We start from the raw sequence: 18,085 nt of genomic DNA, 5'->3' as shown, positions 1-18,085 counted from the left end.
TCTACTGCAATTCTTCTTCATTCTCGTCCTCCTTGTCTCCTCTTCTTCATTTTCCACCTGTTTTTGCTATTCCTACCAATACTAATACCACCACAACCATCATCACCACCACCATCACAACCATCACCACCACCACCACCACCACACACCTTCACCTCTCTCTTCCTACCCTGACCTGCAGAGAGTGGCGTGACCTGACCGCAGAGGAGGAGAAGTACCTTGTGCAGGCCATGCCGCCCGGGGACATCCTGGTCATGGCCGTCAGGGACATCGTGGAGACGCAGAACATCACCAACGCGGGAATCATATACGACAATACCTTTGGTGAGTGATGAGGTTCTTAATCTTTTCTTCTCCTTCACTCTATTAACTTGCAAAAAAAAGTCCTTAGCCAGTCTGTATCAAGTGTGTATAGTTGCCAAAATCCGCAGGAGTGTATCAAGACAACTCTCCACCCGAAATTGACCTCTCTTTTGGCTACTCTTTACTTTTTTATCTTTTACAGGAGCGGCGAGTAGCGGGCTTTTTTGTACTCTTTTTATTGCCCTTGAGCCGTGTCCTCTGATGTAAAAAAAATGAAAATGAAAGTTGAAACAGTAATATGCATAATTTAAGTGTTGATAAGAAAGTAAAGAGACACGCATTATTCACACTTCTCTAGTAAAAAAAGTGATGATGTTTTCAATATTCTCCTCCCCTTCACACTCTCCTCCCTCCCTCCCCCCCCCACTTCTCTAATAAAAGTGCTTACGTTCATTTTTTTAACCTTCACGCTTTTCTTCCAATTCTTCTCTAATTAAAAAGTGCTTACGTTCATTTTTTTAACCTTCACGCTTTTCTTCCACTACTTCTCAAATTAAAAAGTGATTACGTTCATTTTTTTAACCTTTCTAATTAAAAAGTGCTTACGTTCATTTTTTTAACCTTCACGCTTTTCTTCCCCTCCTTCTCTAATTAAAAAGTGCTTACGTTCATTTTTTTAACCTTCACGCTTTTCTTCCACTACTTCTCAAATTAAAAAGTGCTTACGTTCATTTTTTTAACCTTCACGCTTTTCTTCCACTACTTCTCAAATTAAAAAGTGCTTACGTTCATTTTTTTAACCTTCACGCTTCTCTTCCCCTCCTTCTCTAATTATAAAGTGCTGGTGTTCGTAGTCTTTTTTTCCCCTTCACACTATTCTTTCCCCTCACTTCTCTAATAAAAGATGTGTTCATGTTCCTCAGCGTTTTCACCTCCTCCACACTTCTTTTCCCACACTTCTCTGATTGAAATGTGCTGAGAATGTGACCCGTTTAAGAGAGAGGGTTAGAATGTCCTGTCTTGAAATCGAAAACCCAAGGCGAGGCGATTTTATGTTATGTTTTCCTATTTAATGATATAAAAGTTAATAATACTTTTTTTCTTATCTTAACCTAACAGCTTATTTCATCCCTCCCTCCTCTATTTCTCTGTCCATCTATTCATCTATCTATCTATATATCTATCTATGTATCTATCTATCTATGTATCTATGTATCTATGTATCTATCTATCTATCTATCTATCTATCTATCTATGTATCCATCAATCTGTCTATCTATCTATCTATCTATATATATATCAACCAACATATCTATCTATCTATCTATCTATCTATCTATCTACCTATCTATCTATCTATCTTTCTATCTATCTGTGTATCCATCAATCTGTCTATCTATCTATATATCTATCTATCTATCTATGTATCCATCAACCTGTCTATCTATCTATCTATCTGTCTGTCTATCTATCTATCTATCTATCTATCAATCTGTCCATTCCTACAGTCATGGATCACAAGTACAAGTCTCTACTCATGAACCTGCCCTGTCGACACATCCTGACGGAGGTGGAGGCCACAGAGATGGCCCTACGCAAGCAGACCAAGAGGCTGATGGTGAGTACATGCGAGATAGACATTTACATAGATAGACAGAGAGAGATAAAGAGAGATGATAACTTTCTCCCACTATTACATAACCTATTAAAGTTCGAAGGTAGTAACAAGTCTCATGCAAGCGAGAGAAGACATGTGTTACTCTAAGAAAATGAATCCAACCTTAATGGAGATTATAAGCTTCTCCCACCGCTACTTAACCCCTAATGCTTATTGAACTACAGCAAAAAACTCAAGTTAAAAAGAATCTGCATTTGTCACTATGAAAATAATACACCCGCTTTAGTACAAACTGGAGCCAAACTTTAGTGGAGATAATAGGGTTTCCCAACATTACTTAACCCATCATGCTCGTGAACCAGCAACAAGAGCCCGGAAAAACAAAATAATTTGCATGTACTAATATAAAAACACTACTCCCGTCTTAGTACAACCGTGACCCAACCAAAAGTAAAGATAACCCATTTTTTAACCCAGCAACGAGCCCTCAGAGTCAAAAGAATTCGCATGTGTTACTATAAAAAACAATACACGCGCTTAAGTACAAAGTGGATCCAACTATACGCAGAGATAAGTTCGTGATATGAACAGAAATAATAACAAGAACACTAAAATCCTATATTTCAAAAAGTTGTATTTCCAATTCTACATTTCGATAACCTTTCTGTACCTCACTTTTCTCCCTCTCACTAGGACGCAGACATCGTGAACTACTTCGTGGTGGGCAGCAAGGAGACCATCAGCCGGGTGTTGGACGCTGCCACGGCCAACGGGATGTTCGGGAGGAAATACTCGTGGTATGCGGTGTCGAAGGTAAGACGGAGAGAGGAAGAAGAGGAGGAACTGTAGGAGTAGAATGAAAGGTACAAGAGACCAGGCGGGAGGAAGGAAGGGATGGAGCAGCAGTGTAGAATTGAGAGTTAGAAGGTAAAGGAAATATATCCCTCCTATTAGTTACCTTTCTCCTATCATTCCTTTCCTTTCCGTTTCTTCTATCTAATCTTTCTTTCCATTTTGTTCCATTCCTTTCCCTTTCCTTCCTTTCCTTTCCTTGTATCTAGCCTTTCTTTTCTCGTGTCCTTCCAGCCTATGTCTGTCAGTTTGGGTCCTAAGTCCTGGGTGCTTATATGTGTCTTTGTAAACACTTCGATTCTCTTTCCCTTCACAAACCCACCACATGACAAATAGAGGCATATAAGATGATGGAAATAAAAATGGGCAAAGATGTTTAGTTCAAGTTAAATCCTGAAAGTGTATGTCTTCGTGTCTGTTTAAGCCTCTCTATTATTTTTTCTATCCATAAACCCACTACGGGGCAAAGAGATCCAGTTTAAGTGTGCAATATAAGAATAACATTAGACTAAGTTGTCTTGAGTGTGTGTCTACGTGACTTTTCAAACCCTACGACTCTTCTTTCTACGCTTTCTCTTCTTCCTTTCCACCACAGGGCAAGGATGACATCCAGTGTGGCTGCGAGAACTCCACCGTCGTGTACTTGAGGCCTGAACAACCGACCAAGAACCGGATCGGTATGCTGCAGCGCGACTACGGCCTCGGCGCCAAGCCCGCCATAGACGCTGCCTTCTACTTCGACTTCACGCTTCGAGGGATCAAGGCCGCCGCGTGAGTAACCGGGAGTTTAAGGAGAGGAAGGAAGGAAGGGAAAGAGTTTGAGGGGGAGGAATAAAGGGTCAGGAAAGAAAAGAGAAATGATAGTGAAAGAGAGAAATGACAGTGATGTGATAGAAATGAAAGTGAGAGAGAAAAAATATAATCTAAAGGAGTGAAGGAAAAGAGAGGAAGGGGAAGAGAGGGTAAAGGAGAAATAGAATGTAGATAAAGAAAGCAGAGAATAGGGAAAGGATAGGGTAAAGGAAAGAAAGGAATATAGAGGAAGGGAGGAAGGGAGGAATAGTGTTATATACAAGAAGAAAGGAGTTAATTCGTATCGGAAAACAATAATGACTACAATTACAAAGATGAATAAATTAAGGAAAGAAAATGAGCTAGCGGGAAGGGAATAAAGGGAACATACAATAGCTAATTAATAATCAGAAAACAATAACACCAGCAAGCATTGAGTTAGTGGGAAAGGAAGGGAAGATAATAGAAGGGATTTAAGTCGCATTAGAAAGCAATAATAACCACACTTGCATATAGTTGACAATAGCCACACTTACTAAGGGTAATTAAGTGTTTACCTGTACTTACCTCTTTTTACCTGTATGCGTGTGTGTGTTTGTGTGTTAATAGGTTGTTGGCGAAGGAGGGCAAATACGTAAACTTCAAGTACGTAAAATGTGACAACTACGACGAAAACGATCCGATAATACGCACAGACATGGACCTGCTTGGCGCCCTTAAGCGGGTAAGACAAACAAACAAACAAACAAACAAACAAACACGCATACTCAAGCTTCTTTTCTCTTCCACTCTCTCATTTTCTTTCTTTTCACACACACACACACACACACACACACACACACACACACACACACACACACACACACACATGCACACAGGTCTCTTTTCTCTTCTATCTTCTCTAATTCTCTTCCTCTCCTTCCTTTTCCTTTATTTCCTTCTCCTCTTCACAGACACACACACACACACAAACATACACACACACACATATACAAACACTTTTCTTTTCAGGTCCATCCTTTCTCATTCTCTTCCCATCCATTCATCCCCTTTTCTTTCCTTTCCTTTCCTTCTCTTCACACACACACAAAAATAAACATAAACACATAAACAAACACACATTTCCTATCTCTTCCATCCTCCTTCATTCTCTTCTTATCCTTTCCTTTCTTTTCTTTCTTTCCTTCTCTTCACACACACGGAAAAAGTAAACACACACACACACACACACACACACACACACACACACACACACACACACACACACACACACACACACACACATACACACACACACACACATTCCCTATCTCTTTCTCTCCCTCCTTCTCAAGTCTAACACCCACCCATCACCCCTTCTTCCAACTTCATTCTTTGCACCTCTTCCTTCTCCCCCACACTCACCCCCCCACCTTCCCCCTGCCCAGGTAACCATGGAGGAGACCTGGGGCACCCTCACGTGGGGTGGGAACGGAATGACCTTCCCTAAGATCCCGCTCACCATGGACAAGTTTATGATCCTCTCCGGGCGCACGGCAGAACGCAAGTCTCTGGGGAAGTGGGACGCTGGCATGCCCGGGGCCCTCATGTTCACGGCGGGCATGGACCTCACCGACCACCAGGCAAGTTGTGAGGGGGGAGAGGAGGGAAAGCAGGCTCTGGAGGATAGTTTTGGGGTCTGTGTATAACTGGAACCTATATTATTGCGTTTGATTGGGTAGAAAAGGCGTGATTTCCAGCAGCTGAAATAATTTGGTGAAGAAGTTGTGGGGGTGGCAAGAGGGAAAATGAGGCTTATAATTGTAGTTTTGTGGGTCTGTGTATTACTGGAACCTATATTATTACGTTTGAATGGATACAAAAGTCGTGATTTCTAACAGTTTCTGAATTCTACAAGCTGAAATAGTTTGCTGAAGAGGTTGTGAGGGTGAAGACAGGGAAAATGAAGCTTATAATTGTAGTTTGTGGGTCTGTGTATTGCTGGATCTTAATGTTTTGCGAGTGAATAGATAGAAAAGTCGGGACTGTTTGATTGTTTTGCCTGAAATAGTTTGCTGAAGAGGTTATGAGGGTGAAAACAGGGAAAATGAGGCTTATAATTGTAGTGTGTGGGTCTGTGTATTACTGGAACCTATATTATTGCCTTTGAATGGGTAGAAAAGTCGTGATTTCCAACAGTTCCTGAATTCTACAAGCTGAAATATTTTGCTGAAGAAGTTGCAAGGGTGAAGACAGGGAAAATGAGGCTTATAATTGTAGTTTGTGGGTCTGTGTATTACTGGATCTTAATGTTTTGCGTTTGAATGGGTAGAAAAGTCGTGATTTCCAACAGTTTCTGAATTCTACAAGCTGAAATAGTTTGCTGAAGAGGTTGTGAGAGTGGAAACAGGGAAAATGAGGCTTATAATTGTAGTTTTGTTGTAGTTTTGTGGGTCTGTGTATTGCTGGAACCTATATTATTACGTTTGAATGGGTAGAAAAGTCGTGATTTCCAACAGTTTCTGAATTCTACAAGCTGAAATAGTTTGCTAAATTTGTGAGGGTGGAAACAGGAAAAATGAGGCTTGTAATGTAGTTTTGTGGGTCTGTGTATTGCTGGAACCTATATTATTGCGTTTGAATGGGTAGAAAAGTCGTGATTTCCAACAGTCTCTGAATTCTACAAGCTGAAATAGTTTGCTGAAGAAGTTGTAAAGGTGAAAACAGTGAATTTGAGGCATATAATTGTAGTTTTGTGGGTCTGTGTATTGCTAGAACCTATATTATTGCGTTTGAATGGGTAGAAAAGTCATGATTTCCAACAGTTTCTGAATCCTACAAGCTGAAATAGTTTGCTGAAGTAGCTGTGAGGGTGAAGACAGGGAAAATGAGGCTTATAATTGTAGTTTTCTGGTCTGTGTATTGCTGGATCTTAATGTTTTGCGAGTGAATAGATAGAAAAGTCGGGACTGTTTGATTGTCTTGCCTGAAATGGTTGAATGAAGACGTTGTGAGGAGGGTGGAAATGAGGCCCAGAATGTTAGATTTGTGTGTCTGTGTGTCGTTGAAACCTATATTTTTGCGAGGGAATAGATAGAGTGAGATCTAGTGTTTCATCTCTAACCGTTTTTCTAATTTTACAGTCTGAAATATTTGGTCGAAGAAATTGTATGGGAAAGGAGAGTTCAAATGAGGTATAGAATGTCAGGAAGAACGGAAGGCAAGCAGGCAAGGAACGGTAGGAAGGCAAGCAGGCAAGGAACGGAAGGAAGGCAAGCAGGCAGGGAACGGTAGGAAGGCAAGCAGGCAGGGAACGGAAGGAAGGCAAGCAGGCAGGGAACGGTAGGAAGACAAGCAGGCAGGGAACGGTAGGAAGGCAAGCAGGCAGGGAACGGAAGGAAGGCAAGCAGGCAGGGAACGGAAGGAAGGCAAGCAGGCAGGGAACGGAAGGAAGGCAAGCAGGCAAGGAACGGAAGGAAGGCAAGCAGGCAAGGAACGGAAGGAAGGCAAGCAGGCAGGGAACGGAAGGAAGGCAAGCAGGCAGGGAACGGTAGGAAGGCAAGCAGGCAGGGAACGGTAGGAAGGCAAGCAGGCAGGGAACGGTAGGAAGGCAAGCAGGCAGGGAACGGAAGGAAGGCAAGCAGGCAGGGAACGGAAGGAAGGCAAGCAGGCAGGGAACGGAAGGAAGGCAAGCAGGCAGGGAACGGAAGGAAGGCAAGCAGGCAGGGAACGGAAGGAAGGCAAGCAGGCAGGGAACGGAAGGAAGGCAAGCAGGCAGGGAACGGTAGGAAGGCAAGCAGGCAGGGAACGGAAGGAAGGCAAGCAGGCAGGGAACGGAAGGAAGGCAAGCAGGCAGGGAACGGAAGGAAGGCAAGCAGGCAGGGAACGGTAGGAAGACAAGCAGGCAGGGAACGGTAGGAAGACAAGCAGGCAGGGAACGGAAGGAAGACAAGCAGGCAGGGAACGGTAGGAAGACAAGCAGGCAGGGAACGGTAGGAAGACAAGCAGGCAGGGAACGGAAGGAAGACAAGCAGGCAGGGAACGGAAGGAAGGCAAGCAGGCAGGGAACGGAAGGAAGGCAAGCAGGCAGGGAACGGAAGGAAAGCAAGCAGGCAGGGAACGGAAGGAAAGCAAGCAGGCAGGGAACGGAAGGAAGGCAAGCAGGCAGGGAACGGAAGGAAGGCAAGCAGGCAGGGAACGGAAGGAAGGCAAGCAGGCAGGGAACAGAAGGAAGGCAAGCAGGCAGGAACGGAAGGAAGGCAAGCAGGCAGGGAACGGAAGGAAGGCAAGCAGGCAGGAACGGAAGGAAGCCAAGCAGGCAGGGAACGGAAGGAAGGCAAGCAGGCAGGGAACGGAAGGAAGGCAAGCAGGCAGGGAACGGAAGGAAGGCAAGCAGGCAGGGAACGGAAGGAAGGCAAGCAGGCAGGGAACGGAAGGAAGGCAAGCAGGCAGGGAACGGAAGGAAGGCAAGCAGGCAGGGAACGGAAGGAAGGCAAGCAGGCAGGGAACGGAAGGAAGACAAGCAGGCAGGGAACGGATGGAAGACAAGCAGGCAGGGAACGGAAGGAAGGCAAGCAGGCAGGGAACGGTAGGAAGACAAGCAGGCAGGGAACGGTAGGAAGGCAAGCAGGCAGGGAACGGTAGGAAGGCAAGCAGGCAGGGAACGGTAGGAAGGCAAGCAGGCAGGGAACGGATGGAAGACAAGCAGGCAGGGAACGGTAGGAAGACAAGCAGGCAGGGAACGGATGGAAGACAAGCAGGCAGGGAACGGAAGGTAAGCAGAGAGGGATCAGTCCAATACGAGTGTTTGGACTGGGGGATTGATTAGTAATAAGTCTTTGAGCTCTGCCTGAGACGCTCGCTCGGGGCTGCAAGGAAGGTGTTGGTTGTAAGATTGATGGGGTTCGATAACTGACCCTCTCTTTGTCCTGCCCTGAGCCCTACCCTGTCCTACCCTGCTTCACCCTACCTTGCCTTGCCCTGTCTCACATTACGCTTTCTAACACAACCCTGGATTTCTTTCCCTTCCCTTCCCTTCTCTTCCTTTGTCCTTCTTTCCCCATACATTTTTTTTTATTTCTTTCCTTTTCTTTCCTTCTTTTCATCTATGCATTTTTCTCCTCTCACATTTCTTCCTTTCCCCTCCCTTCCTTCCCTCTCCTTCCTATCTTCCTTTCCTTTCCTTTTCTTCCTTTTCATTTCTTTGCATTATTTTCCTCTCACATTCCTTCCTTTCCTTTCCTTTCCTTTACTTTTCTTCTCTTTTATTTCTTTGCATTCTTTTCCTCTCATATTCATTCCTTTCTTTTCTTTCCTTTCCCTTCCTTTCCCTTCCTTTCTTTTCCTTTCCTTCCCTTTTATTTCTTTGCATTCACATTCTCACATTCTCACATTCATTCCTCTCCTTTCCTTTCCTTTCCTTTCCTTTCCTTTCCTTTCCTTTCTTAATTTCATCGTTGCATTCCCTTTTTCTTTCTTTTTCTCATTCTTTCACCGGCCTTGTATTCTTGGTCATTTTTTTCCTCCTTCCTTTCTCTCTTCTCTATTTCCTTCCTTGCGTCTTCCTTTCAATAACCCTTTCTTTCTTCTCCATCACATACTGCTCATTGCCTCCCTCCTTCCTTCCCTTCTTCCTTCCTTTCCTTCTCTATTCATTTGATTTCTTTCCTTTCTCCCTCTTTTTCCTATTATTCACTTCCTTCCATCCGTCCTTCTTTCTTTTCGTGATTAGTTCCTTTCTTCCTGACCCTCTGTTTCTCTCCCTCCATCCCTACCTTCTTCCTCTTTTTGTTCCTTCTGTCCTTTCTTCTTTCCCCCATACTTCCAGCCCAGTTTCTCCTTGTCATATTTCCTTCCTTCCCTCTTCTTTTCCTGTTCACTGTCCTGTTCACCTTTCTTCCTTCCCATTCTAACTCCCTCCCTTTGTTCCACCCTTCCCTCTCTTCCCTCCCTTCTCCCTATCTCCCTCCAGTGTCCTCTGCATGGCGCCTTTCCTCGTAAGATGTCCTGAATTATTGATAGCGAGATGGAATATTGAAGACCGGAATCAATGTGGACTGCCTCTGTGTGTGTGTGTGTGGGGGGGGCTTTGTGGGAGGGGCTGAGTATGGGTGTGGGGGGGCTGTGTGTGTGTGTGTGTGTGTGTGTGTGTGTGTGTGTGTGTGTGTGTGTGTGGAGGGGGGGGGGGGGCTTTGTGGGAGGGGCTGAGTATGGGTGTGGGGGGGCTGTGTGTGTGTGTGTGTGTGTGTGTGTGTGTGTGTGTGTGTGTGTGTGTGTGTGTGTGTGTGTGTGGAGGGGGGGGGGGTTGTGTGGGGGGCGGCTGTCTTTTGTGTATGTGTTTCTGTTTTCTGCTGTTGTCTGTCTCTCGCTCTCTCTTTGTTTTTTTGTTTTTGTTTTTTACAACAAAGGAGGCAGCTCAAGGGCACAAAAAAAACAATAATAAAAAAAGCCCGCTACTCGCTGATCCCAAAAAAGAATCAGAAGAGGTGGCCAAAAGCAAGGTCAATTTCGGGAGGAGAGATGTCCTGATACCCTCCTCTTGAAAGAGTTCAAGTCGTAGGCAGGAGGAAATACAGATGAAGGAAGATTGTTCCAGAGTTTACCAGCGTAAGGGATGAAAGAGTGAAGATGCTGGTTAACTCTTGCATAAGGGGTTTGGACAGTATAGGGATGAGCATGAGTAGAAAGTCGTGTGCAGCGGGGCCGCGGGAGTGGGGGAGGCATGCAGTTAGCAAGTTCAGAATAGCAATCAGCGTGGAAATATCGATAGAAGATAGAAAGAGAGGCAACATCACGGCGGAATTTAAGAGATAGAAGACTATCAGTAGGAGGAGGAGAGCTGATGAGACGAAGAGCCTTAGCCTCCACTCTGTCCAGAAGAGCTGTGTGGGTGGAGCCCCTCCACACGTGAGATGCATACTCCATACGAGGGCGGACAAGGCCCCTGTATATGGATAGCAACTGCGCGGGGGAGAACTGGCGGAGACGATACAGAACGCCCAACCTCGAGGAAGCTGATTTAGCGAGAGAGGAGATATGAAGTTTCCAGTTGAGATTTTGAGTTAAGGATAGACCGAGGATGTTTAGTGTTGAAGAAGGTGACAGCTGAGTGTTGTCAAAGAATAGGGGATAGGTGTTTGGAAGATTGTGTCGAATTGATAGGTGGAGAAATTGAGTTTTTGAGGCATTGAAGGACACAAGGTTCCTTCTGCCCCAATCGGAAATGATAGCAAGGTCTGAGGTTAAGCGTTCTGCAGCCTCCAGTCTGGAGTCGTGTACTTCCTGTTGTGATGGTCATCTATTGAAAGAAGTTGAATAATGCAAAGTGGAGTCGTCGGCGTACGAGTGGACAGGACAGTTTGTTATGGAAAGAAGATCATTGATGAATAACAGGAAGAGAGTGGGTGATAGGACAGAGCCCTGTGGAACGCCACTGTTGATAGGTTTAGGGGAAGAGCAGTGACCGTCTACCACCGCAGAGATAGAACGGCCGGAAAGGAAACTGGAGATAAAGGAACAGAGAGAGGGATATAATCCGAAAGAGGGCAGTTTAGAAAGCAAAGACTGGTGCCAGACTCTATCGAAGGCTTTCGATATGTCTAGCGCAACAGAGAAAGTTTCACCGAAACTGCTAAGAGAGGATGACCAAGAGTCAGTTAAGAGAGCAAGAAGATCGCCAGTAGAACGCCCCTTGCGGAATCCATACTGGCGATCAGATAGAAGATTAGAAGTGGAAAGGTGCTTCTGAATCTTCCTGTTAAGGATTGATTCAAAAGCTTTAGATAGACATGAAAGTAATGCTATAGGGCGGTAGTTTGAGGGATTGGAACGGTCACCCTTCTTAGGCACAGGCTGTACAAAGGCATACTTCCAGCAGGAAGGAAAGATAGATGTTGATAGGCAGAGACGAAAGAGTTTGACCAGGCAGGGTGTCAGCACAGAAGCACAGTTTTTAAGGACAATAGGAGGCACTCCATCAGGTCCATAAGCCTTCTGAGAGTTGAGACCAGAGAGGGCATAGAAAACATCATTAGGAAGAATCTTAATAACAGGCATAAAGGAGTCAGAGGGGGGATGAGTAGGAGGAATATACCCAGAATCGTCCAAGGTGGAGTTCTTACAGAAAGTTTGAGCGAAGAGTTCAGCCTTAGAGACAGATGAGACGGCAGTGCTGCCGTCAGGGTTAAGGAGAGGAGGGAAAGAGGAAGAAGTGAAATTGGAGGAGATATTTTTGGCTAGATGCCAGAAGTTACGGGAAGAATTAGAAGAAACAAGGTGTTGACATTTTCTATTTATAAAAGAAGTTAAAGAAGTTTTGTCGGAGAATAGATTTGGCACGATTCCGGGCTGAAATGTATAGATCAAAGTTAGTGGGAGTTCGAAGGCTCTGAAACCTTTTGTGAGCTGCCTCTCTATCTTTAATAGCACGAGAACAAGCATGATTAAACCAAGGCTTTTTAGCATGAGGAGTAGAGAAAGTACGTGGAATGTATGCCTCCATTCCAGAGACAATCACCTCTGTGATGCGCAGAGCACACACAGAGGGATCTCTCTCCTGGAAGCAGTAATCATTCCACGGGAAATCGGAAAAGTACATCCTCAGGTCGTCCCACCGAGCTGAAGCAAAATGCCAGAAACATCGCCTCCTCGGTGGGTCCAGAGGATGTACAGGAGCGATAGGACAGGATACAGAAATAAGGTTATGATCGGAGGAGCCCAACGGAGAGAACAGTTTGACAGAGTAAGCAGAAGGATTAGAGGTAAGGAAGAGGTCTAGAATGTTGGGCCTGTCTCCAAGACGGTCGGAAATACGAGTAGGGTGCTGAACCAACTGCTCTAGGTCGTTGAGGAGAGCAAAGTTGTAGGCTTGTTCACCAGGCTGGTCAGTGAAAGAGGATGAAAGCCAAAGCTGGTGGTGAACATTGAAATCTCCCAAGATGGAGATTTCAGCGAAGGGAGAGTGGGTCAAGATGCGCTATACTTTAGAGTTCAAATAGTCAAAGAGTTTTACATGGTTAGTAGAGTTAGGTGAGAGATAAACAGCACAGATGTATTTAGTAATAGAATGACAATGAAGTCTTAGCCAGATGGTGGAAAATTCAGAAGAGTCAAGGTCGTGGGCACGAGAGCAAGTGATGTCGTTGCGCACGTAGACGCAACATCCAGCTTTGGATTGAAATTTAGGATAGAGATAGTAGGAGGGAACAGAGTAGAGGTTGCTGTCAGTAGCCTCAGGAACCTGTGTTTCGGTGAGGAAGAGAAGGTGAGGTTTAGAGGAGGAGAGATGGTGTTCCACAGAATGAAAATTAGAACGGAGACCGCGAATGTTGCAGAAATTGATAAGGAGGAGGTTCGAGGAGCTATCAGAACACCTCTCAAGTCGGCAGCCAGAAGGGGAGTCCTCACTGGGGGAATTTATGGTCCCCCCCCCAGGCGGGGACTCCGAGGCAGTTATTTTTTTCGCCATGTTGAATTTTGAATTTTGAAAAAGGTGTGTGTGTTGTGAATGTAGTGTGGTGTAGAAAGAGAGAGGAGCTGTCTTTTTATCTGTCTTTCTCCCTTGTTATGTCTGCTATGTATGTCTAGTATGTCAATTTCTCCGTCTTTTTGTCTCTCTATCTATCTGTCTATGTATGTATGTATCTATCTATCTATCTATCTATCTATTCATCTTTTTTACCTTCTTCCTGTCCCTCTCTCCCTGTCCTGTTCTTCTGTCTCTTTCCATCCAATTGTCCTTCTCTCTCTCTCTCTCTCTCTCTCTCTCTCTCTCTCTCTCTCTCTCTCTCTCTCTCTCTCTCTCTCTCTCTCTCTCTCTCTCTCTCTCTCTCTCTCTCTCTCTCTCTCTCTCTCTCTCTCTCTCTCTCTCTCTCTTTGTCTTCGTTCTGTAAAATATCTCTCGCTATCCCTTTGTCCATCTTTCCCTCTCCCTTTCCCTCTCTCCCTCTCTCCCCATCCCATTTTTCTATCTCTTTCCCTTTGTCCATCTTTCTCTCCTCCTCTCCCTCTCTCCTTCTCCCCCCATCCCAGTTTTCTATCTCTTTCCCTTTGTCCATCTTTCTCTCTTCCTCTCCCTCTCTCCCTCTCTCCCCATCCCAGTTTTCTATCTCTTCGTCCCTTTGTCGCGCTCTCCTTCCTCCTCCTTTCCCCTGCCTCACGGTCCTGTCCTCCCCGCCAGGCCGTCACCGTGTACCGCGTCACCACGGTCCGCCAGTCGCCCTTCATCATGCAGAGGACCAACGAGGATGGCAAGATCGAGTTCTACGGCTACTGCATCGACCTCATCAACGAGATCAAGCAAATCGTCCAGTTCGAGTGAGTCAACCCTGAACCTTTGACCTTTATCCTCTGACCTATGACCTTTGACCTGAGTACCTTCGAGTGAGTGAACCGTGAACCTTCGACCTTAATCCTCTGACCTATGACCTTTGACCTGAGTACCTTCGAGTGAGTGAACCCTGAACCTTCTACCTTTATCCTCTGACCTCTGACCTTTGACCTGAATACCTTCGAGTGAGTGAACCCTGAACCTTCGACCTTTATCCTCTGACCTATGACCTGAGTACCTTCGAGTGAGTGAACCCTGAACCTTCGACCTTTAACCTCTGACCTTTGACCTTTTACCTGAGTACCTTCGAGTGAGTGAACCCTGAACCTTCGACCTTTAACCTCTGACCTTTGACCTTTGACCTGAGTACCTTCGAGTGAGTGAACCCTGAACCTTCGACCTTTATCCTCTGACCTATGACCTTTGACCTGAGTACCTTCGAGTGAGTGAACCCTGAACCTTCGACCTTTAACCTCTGACCTATGACCTTTGACCAGAGTACCTTCGAGTGAGTGAACCCTGAACCTTCGACCTTTAACCTCTGACCTATGACCTTTGACCTGAGTACCTTCGAGTGAGTGAACCCTGAACCTTCGACCTTTAACCTCTGACCTATGACCTTTGACCTGAGTACCTTCGAGTGAGTGAACCCTGAACCTTCCACCTTTAACCTCTGACCTATGACCTTTGACCTGAGTACCCTCGAGTGAGTGAACCCTGAACCTTCGACCTTTAACCTCTGACCTATGACCTTTGACCTGAGTACCTTCGAGTGAGTGAACCGTGAACCTTCGACCTTTATCCTCTGACCTATGACCTTTGACCTGAGTACCTTCGAGTGAGTAAACCCTGAACCTTCGACCTTAAGCCTCCGACCTGTGACCTGAGTACCTTCGAGTGACTGCCATCGACTTGTGGTTTCTTACGGCGCTTGTGGTTAAGTTCGTGTGACCTTGACTGATATGACCTGAGTATCTTTAACTTCTGACCTGACCTTTGACCTCTTGCTGTGTGCTTCAGGTACGAGATCTACGAGGCTCCTGACGGCAAGTTCGGGACCATGAGTGAGAACATGGAATGGGACGGCATGATTAAGGAGCTGATTGAGAAGGTGGGTGTAGGGGAAGGGAGGGAGGGAAGAAGAAGGGGAGGGGGGGAGGAGGAGAGGATAGGAATGGTGGGGAAGAGGGGAGGGAGGGAAGGAGAGGAGATGGATCGAGGGTTGTGTGGAAGAGGGAGGGAGGGAAGGAAGAAGGGAAGAGGGGGAGGAGGAAAGGATGGGGATGATGGGAAAGAGAGGAGGGAGGGAAGGAGAAGAGAAGAATGGAGGGTGGTGGGAAGAGGGAGGGAGGGAGAGCGGGGAGAGAAAGTCGTATGGAAGAGGAGAGGAAGGAGGGATGCTGTCTTTTTTTTTTTTTACATCAGGGGACACGGCTCAAGGGCAATAAAAAGAGTACAAAAAAAAGTCCGCTACTCGCCGCTCCTAAAAAAGATAAAAGTAAAGAGTAGCCAAAAGAGAGGTCTGCGTCTGTGTCTGTCTGTGTCTCTGTGTCTGTCTTTGTCTTTCTTTTTATATAATTTCCTTCATCCTTTGCGTTTCCGTTTATCTCCTTCACTTCAGCCCTTCTCCATCCCTAAAGAAACATTACAGTGCTCTTCCTTCTACTTAAATATCCTTCAGTTATCCTTTGCTTTTCTTTCTTTACATTCTTCTTCATCCTCCCTTCCTGCATTTCCCTTCCTCTCCTTGACTCCTTTTTTTTCTTTTTTCTCCACCCTCACAGTGAGAAGACATCGCCCTTGTTTTCCTTCTAACATATCTCACAGTTATTCCTCTTCTTTTCCTCTTTAATACTCTTTTTTCATGCTTCCTTTCTACGTTTCCCTTTTGTATCTCCTTCATTCTTTCCTTGCTTCTTCCTCATCCCTTACAGGAAGCTCACATCTCCCTTTCTACTTCCATATCTTTCAATTATTCCTCTCCTTCATCCTTCCTTCCTGCGTTTTCCTTCTCCTCCATCCTTCACATCAGCTCCCTTCTCCCCCTCACAGCGGGCAGACATCGCCTTTCCTTTTTTCTCTGTACAGCCTCCTTCATCCTTCCTTCCTGCGTTTTCCTTCCCCTCCATCCTTCACATCAGCTCCTTTCTCCCCCTCACAGCGGGCAGACATCGCCTTTCCTTTTTTCTCTGTACAGCCTCTATCCTTCCTTCCTGCGTTTTCCTTCCCCTCCATCCTTCACATCAGCTCCCTTCTCCCCCTCACAGCGGGCAGACATCGCCTTTCCTTTTTTCTCTGTACAGCCTCTATCCTTCCTTCCTGCGTTTTCCTTCCCCTCCATCCTTCACATCAGCTCCTTTCTCCCCCTCACAGCGGGCAGACATCGCCTTGGCTCCTCTCTCCGTGATGGCCGAACGAGAGAACGTGGTGGACTTCACGGTGCCCTACTATGATCTCGTGGGCATCACCATCCTCATGAAGAAGCCCAAAGTGCCCACCTCGCTCTTCAAGTTCTTAACAGTGCTGGAGCCTGAGGTGTGGGTGTGCATCCTCTTCGCCTACGGCTTCACCAGGTAATGTATCCATGGGTTTCAGTTCTTGTGCAGGTTAGGTTAGATTATCGAAGTTTTTGTGAGGTTAAATTGTGTTATTTTAAGTTTAGTCCTTTTCTTTCACCCCTTGTCTTAAGCTCATCTGTCTTTATTACCTTAACAATCCCTATGCTGTCTTGTTTTACCTTTTAACGCTTGTTTGTCTATCGTCCTTCCTTCCTAACACTTCTTTCCTCTCTTGATTTATACTTTAACACTCCTTTGTCTTCTCCTGCCTTTCTAACTCTCCTTTTGTGTGGCTGTGGGTTCTGTCCTATCTTACCTCTTTAATACAACTTTCTCCCCTCCCCAGTGTGCTGCTGTACGTGTTCGACCGCTTCAGTCCGTACAGTTACCAGAACAACAAGGAACGGTACAAGGACGACGACGAGAAGAGGGAGTTCACCTTCAAGGAGTGCCTCTGGTTCTGCATGACCTCCCTCACTCCCCAGGTATACATACTCCTCCTCGCCCACACACTGATGAGTCTTGCGCCGGCACTCAGCTCGAAAAACAGGTGAAGGTAAATACTCCCCCCCGAACGTTTGTCTGCGGCCCAAGGAACCTCCGACGTGGAATTGGATCGGGCCTTTTGTGACGCAGCTATTTTTATGTACCAACGTAAGCCTGGCGAAAACGAGGCCGCCGTATCGAAGCATAATTTGGAAAGGATCGAAGCGCATTGAACGAAACTTTGATGGATACTCAGTGTGTTGAGGGATGAGAGAGAGAGAGAGAGAGAGAGAGAGAGAGAGAGAGAGAGAGAGAGAGAGAGAGAGAGAGAGAGAGAGAGAGAGAGAGAGAGAGAGAGAGAGAGAGAGAGAGAGAGACAGAGAGAGAGAGAGAGAGAGAGAGAGAGAGATAGAGAGAGAGAGAGAGAGAGAGAGAGAGAGAGAGAGAGAGAGAGAGAGAGAGAGAGAGAGAGAGAGAGAGAGAGAGAGAGAGAGAGAGAGAGAGAGAGAGAGAGAGAGAGAGAGAGAGAGAGAGAGAGAGAGAGAGAGAGAGAGAGAGAGAGAGAGAGAGAGAGAGAGAGAGAGAGAGAGAGAGAGAGAGAGAGAGAGAGAGAGAGAGAGAGAGAGAGAGAGAGAGAGAGAGAGAGAGAGAGAGAGAATCTTTTATCCCACGATTCATTTCTTTGCCACGATACCACATGCTCCCTCGCCTTTCTTTGCCGCCCCCACCTCTCTCTTCTTCCTCTTAACCTCTCTCTTCATCGTCTTAGCCTCCCGTCTCTTCCTACAGGGTGGTGGCGAAGCTCCCAAGAATCTCTCCGGACGTCTTGTGGCTGCGACCTGGTGGCTCTTCGGCTTCATCATCATCGCTTCCTACACTGCCAACTTGGCCGCCTTCTTGACAGGTAACGGGGGAGGAGGAGGAGGGAGAGGGGAAGGAATAAGGAGAAAGAAGGGAGTCGGTGATAAAACGAGAGAAAAGAAGAGAAAGTGGAAGGATGAGAAGGAGAATGATTCGAAATAGAAGTATAAAAGGAATGAAAAGAAGAAGCAGAAAGGGAAAGAAATTAAGAAGGAATAGAATGAGGAGAAGGAAGAAGACAGCATAAACATTAAAAAGAGAGAGAGAGAGAGAGAGAGAGAGAGAGAGAGAGAGAGAGAGAGAGAGAGA

At 45.9% G+C, this 18,085-nt stretch overlaps 1 protein-coding gene across 50 annotated transcripts in view; it reads left to right on the top strand.

The window, feature by feature from the left end:
• LOC127002063 (ionotropic receptor 25a-like) overlaps nt 1–18,085 on the top strand; it is a 43,491-nt gene that overhangs the window by 11,988 nt on the left and 13,418 nt on the right. For all 50 annotated transcript variants that reach the window (XM_050867484.1, XM_050867491.1, XM_050867480.1 and 47 more), the window contains exons 5-15: nt 182–324; nt 1,812–1,921; nt 2,615–2,734; nt 3,369–3,544; nt 4,175–4,289; nt 4,993–5,187; nt 13,722–13,858; nt 14,892–14,982; nt 16,245–16,444; nt 16,776–16,914; nt 17,705–17,819. In XM_050867484.1, coding sequence (XP_050723441.1) covers nt 182–324; nt 1,812–1,921; nt 2,615–2,734; nt 3,369–3,544; nt 4,175–4,289; nt 4,993–5,187; nt 13,722–13,858; nt 14,892–14,982; nt 16,245–16,444; nt 16,776–16,914; nt 17,705–17,819 — 1,541 coding nt within the window. The remainder of the gene's footprint in view (nt 1–181; nt 325–1,811; nt 1,922–2,614; nt 2,735–3,368; nt 3,545–4,174; nt 4,290–4,992; nt 5,188–13,721; nt 13,859–14,891; nt 14,983–16,244; nt 16,445–16,775; nt 16,915–17,704; nt 17,820–18,085) is intronic.

This window comes from Eriocheir sinensis, chromosome 22 (genome assembly GCF_024679095.1).
Source record: "Eriocheir sinensis breed Jianghai 21 chromosome 22, ASM2467909v1, whole genome shotgun sequence".
In the NCBI taxonomy this organism is placed as follows: domain Eukaryota; kingdom Metazoa; phylum Arthropoda; class Malacostraca; order Decapoda; family Varunidae; genus Eriocheir; species Eriocheir sinensis.
This window is presented reverse-complemented; position numbering and strand designations above follow the sequence as displayed.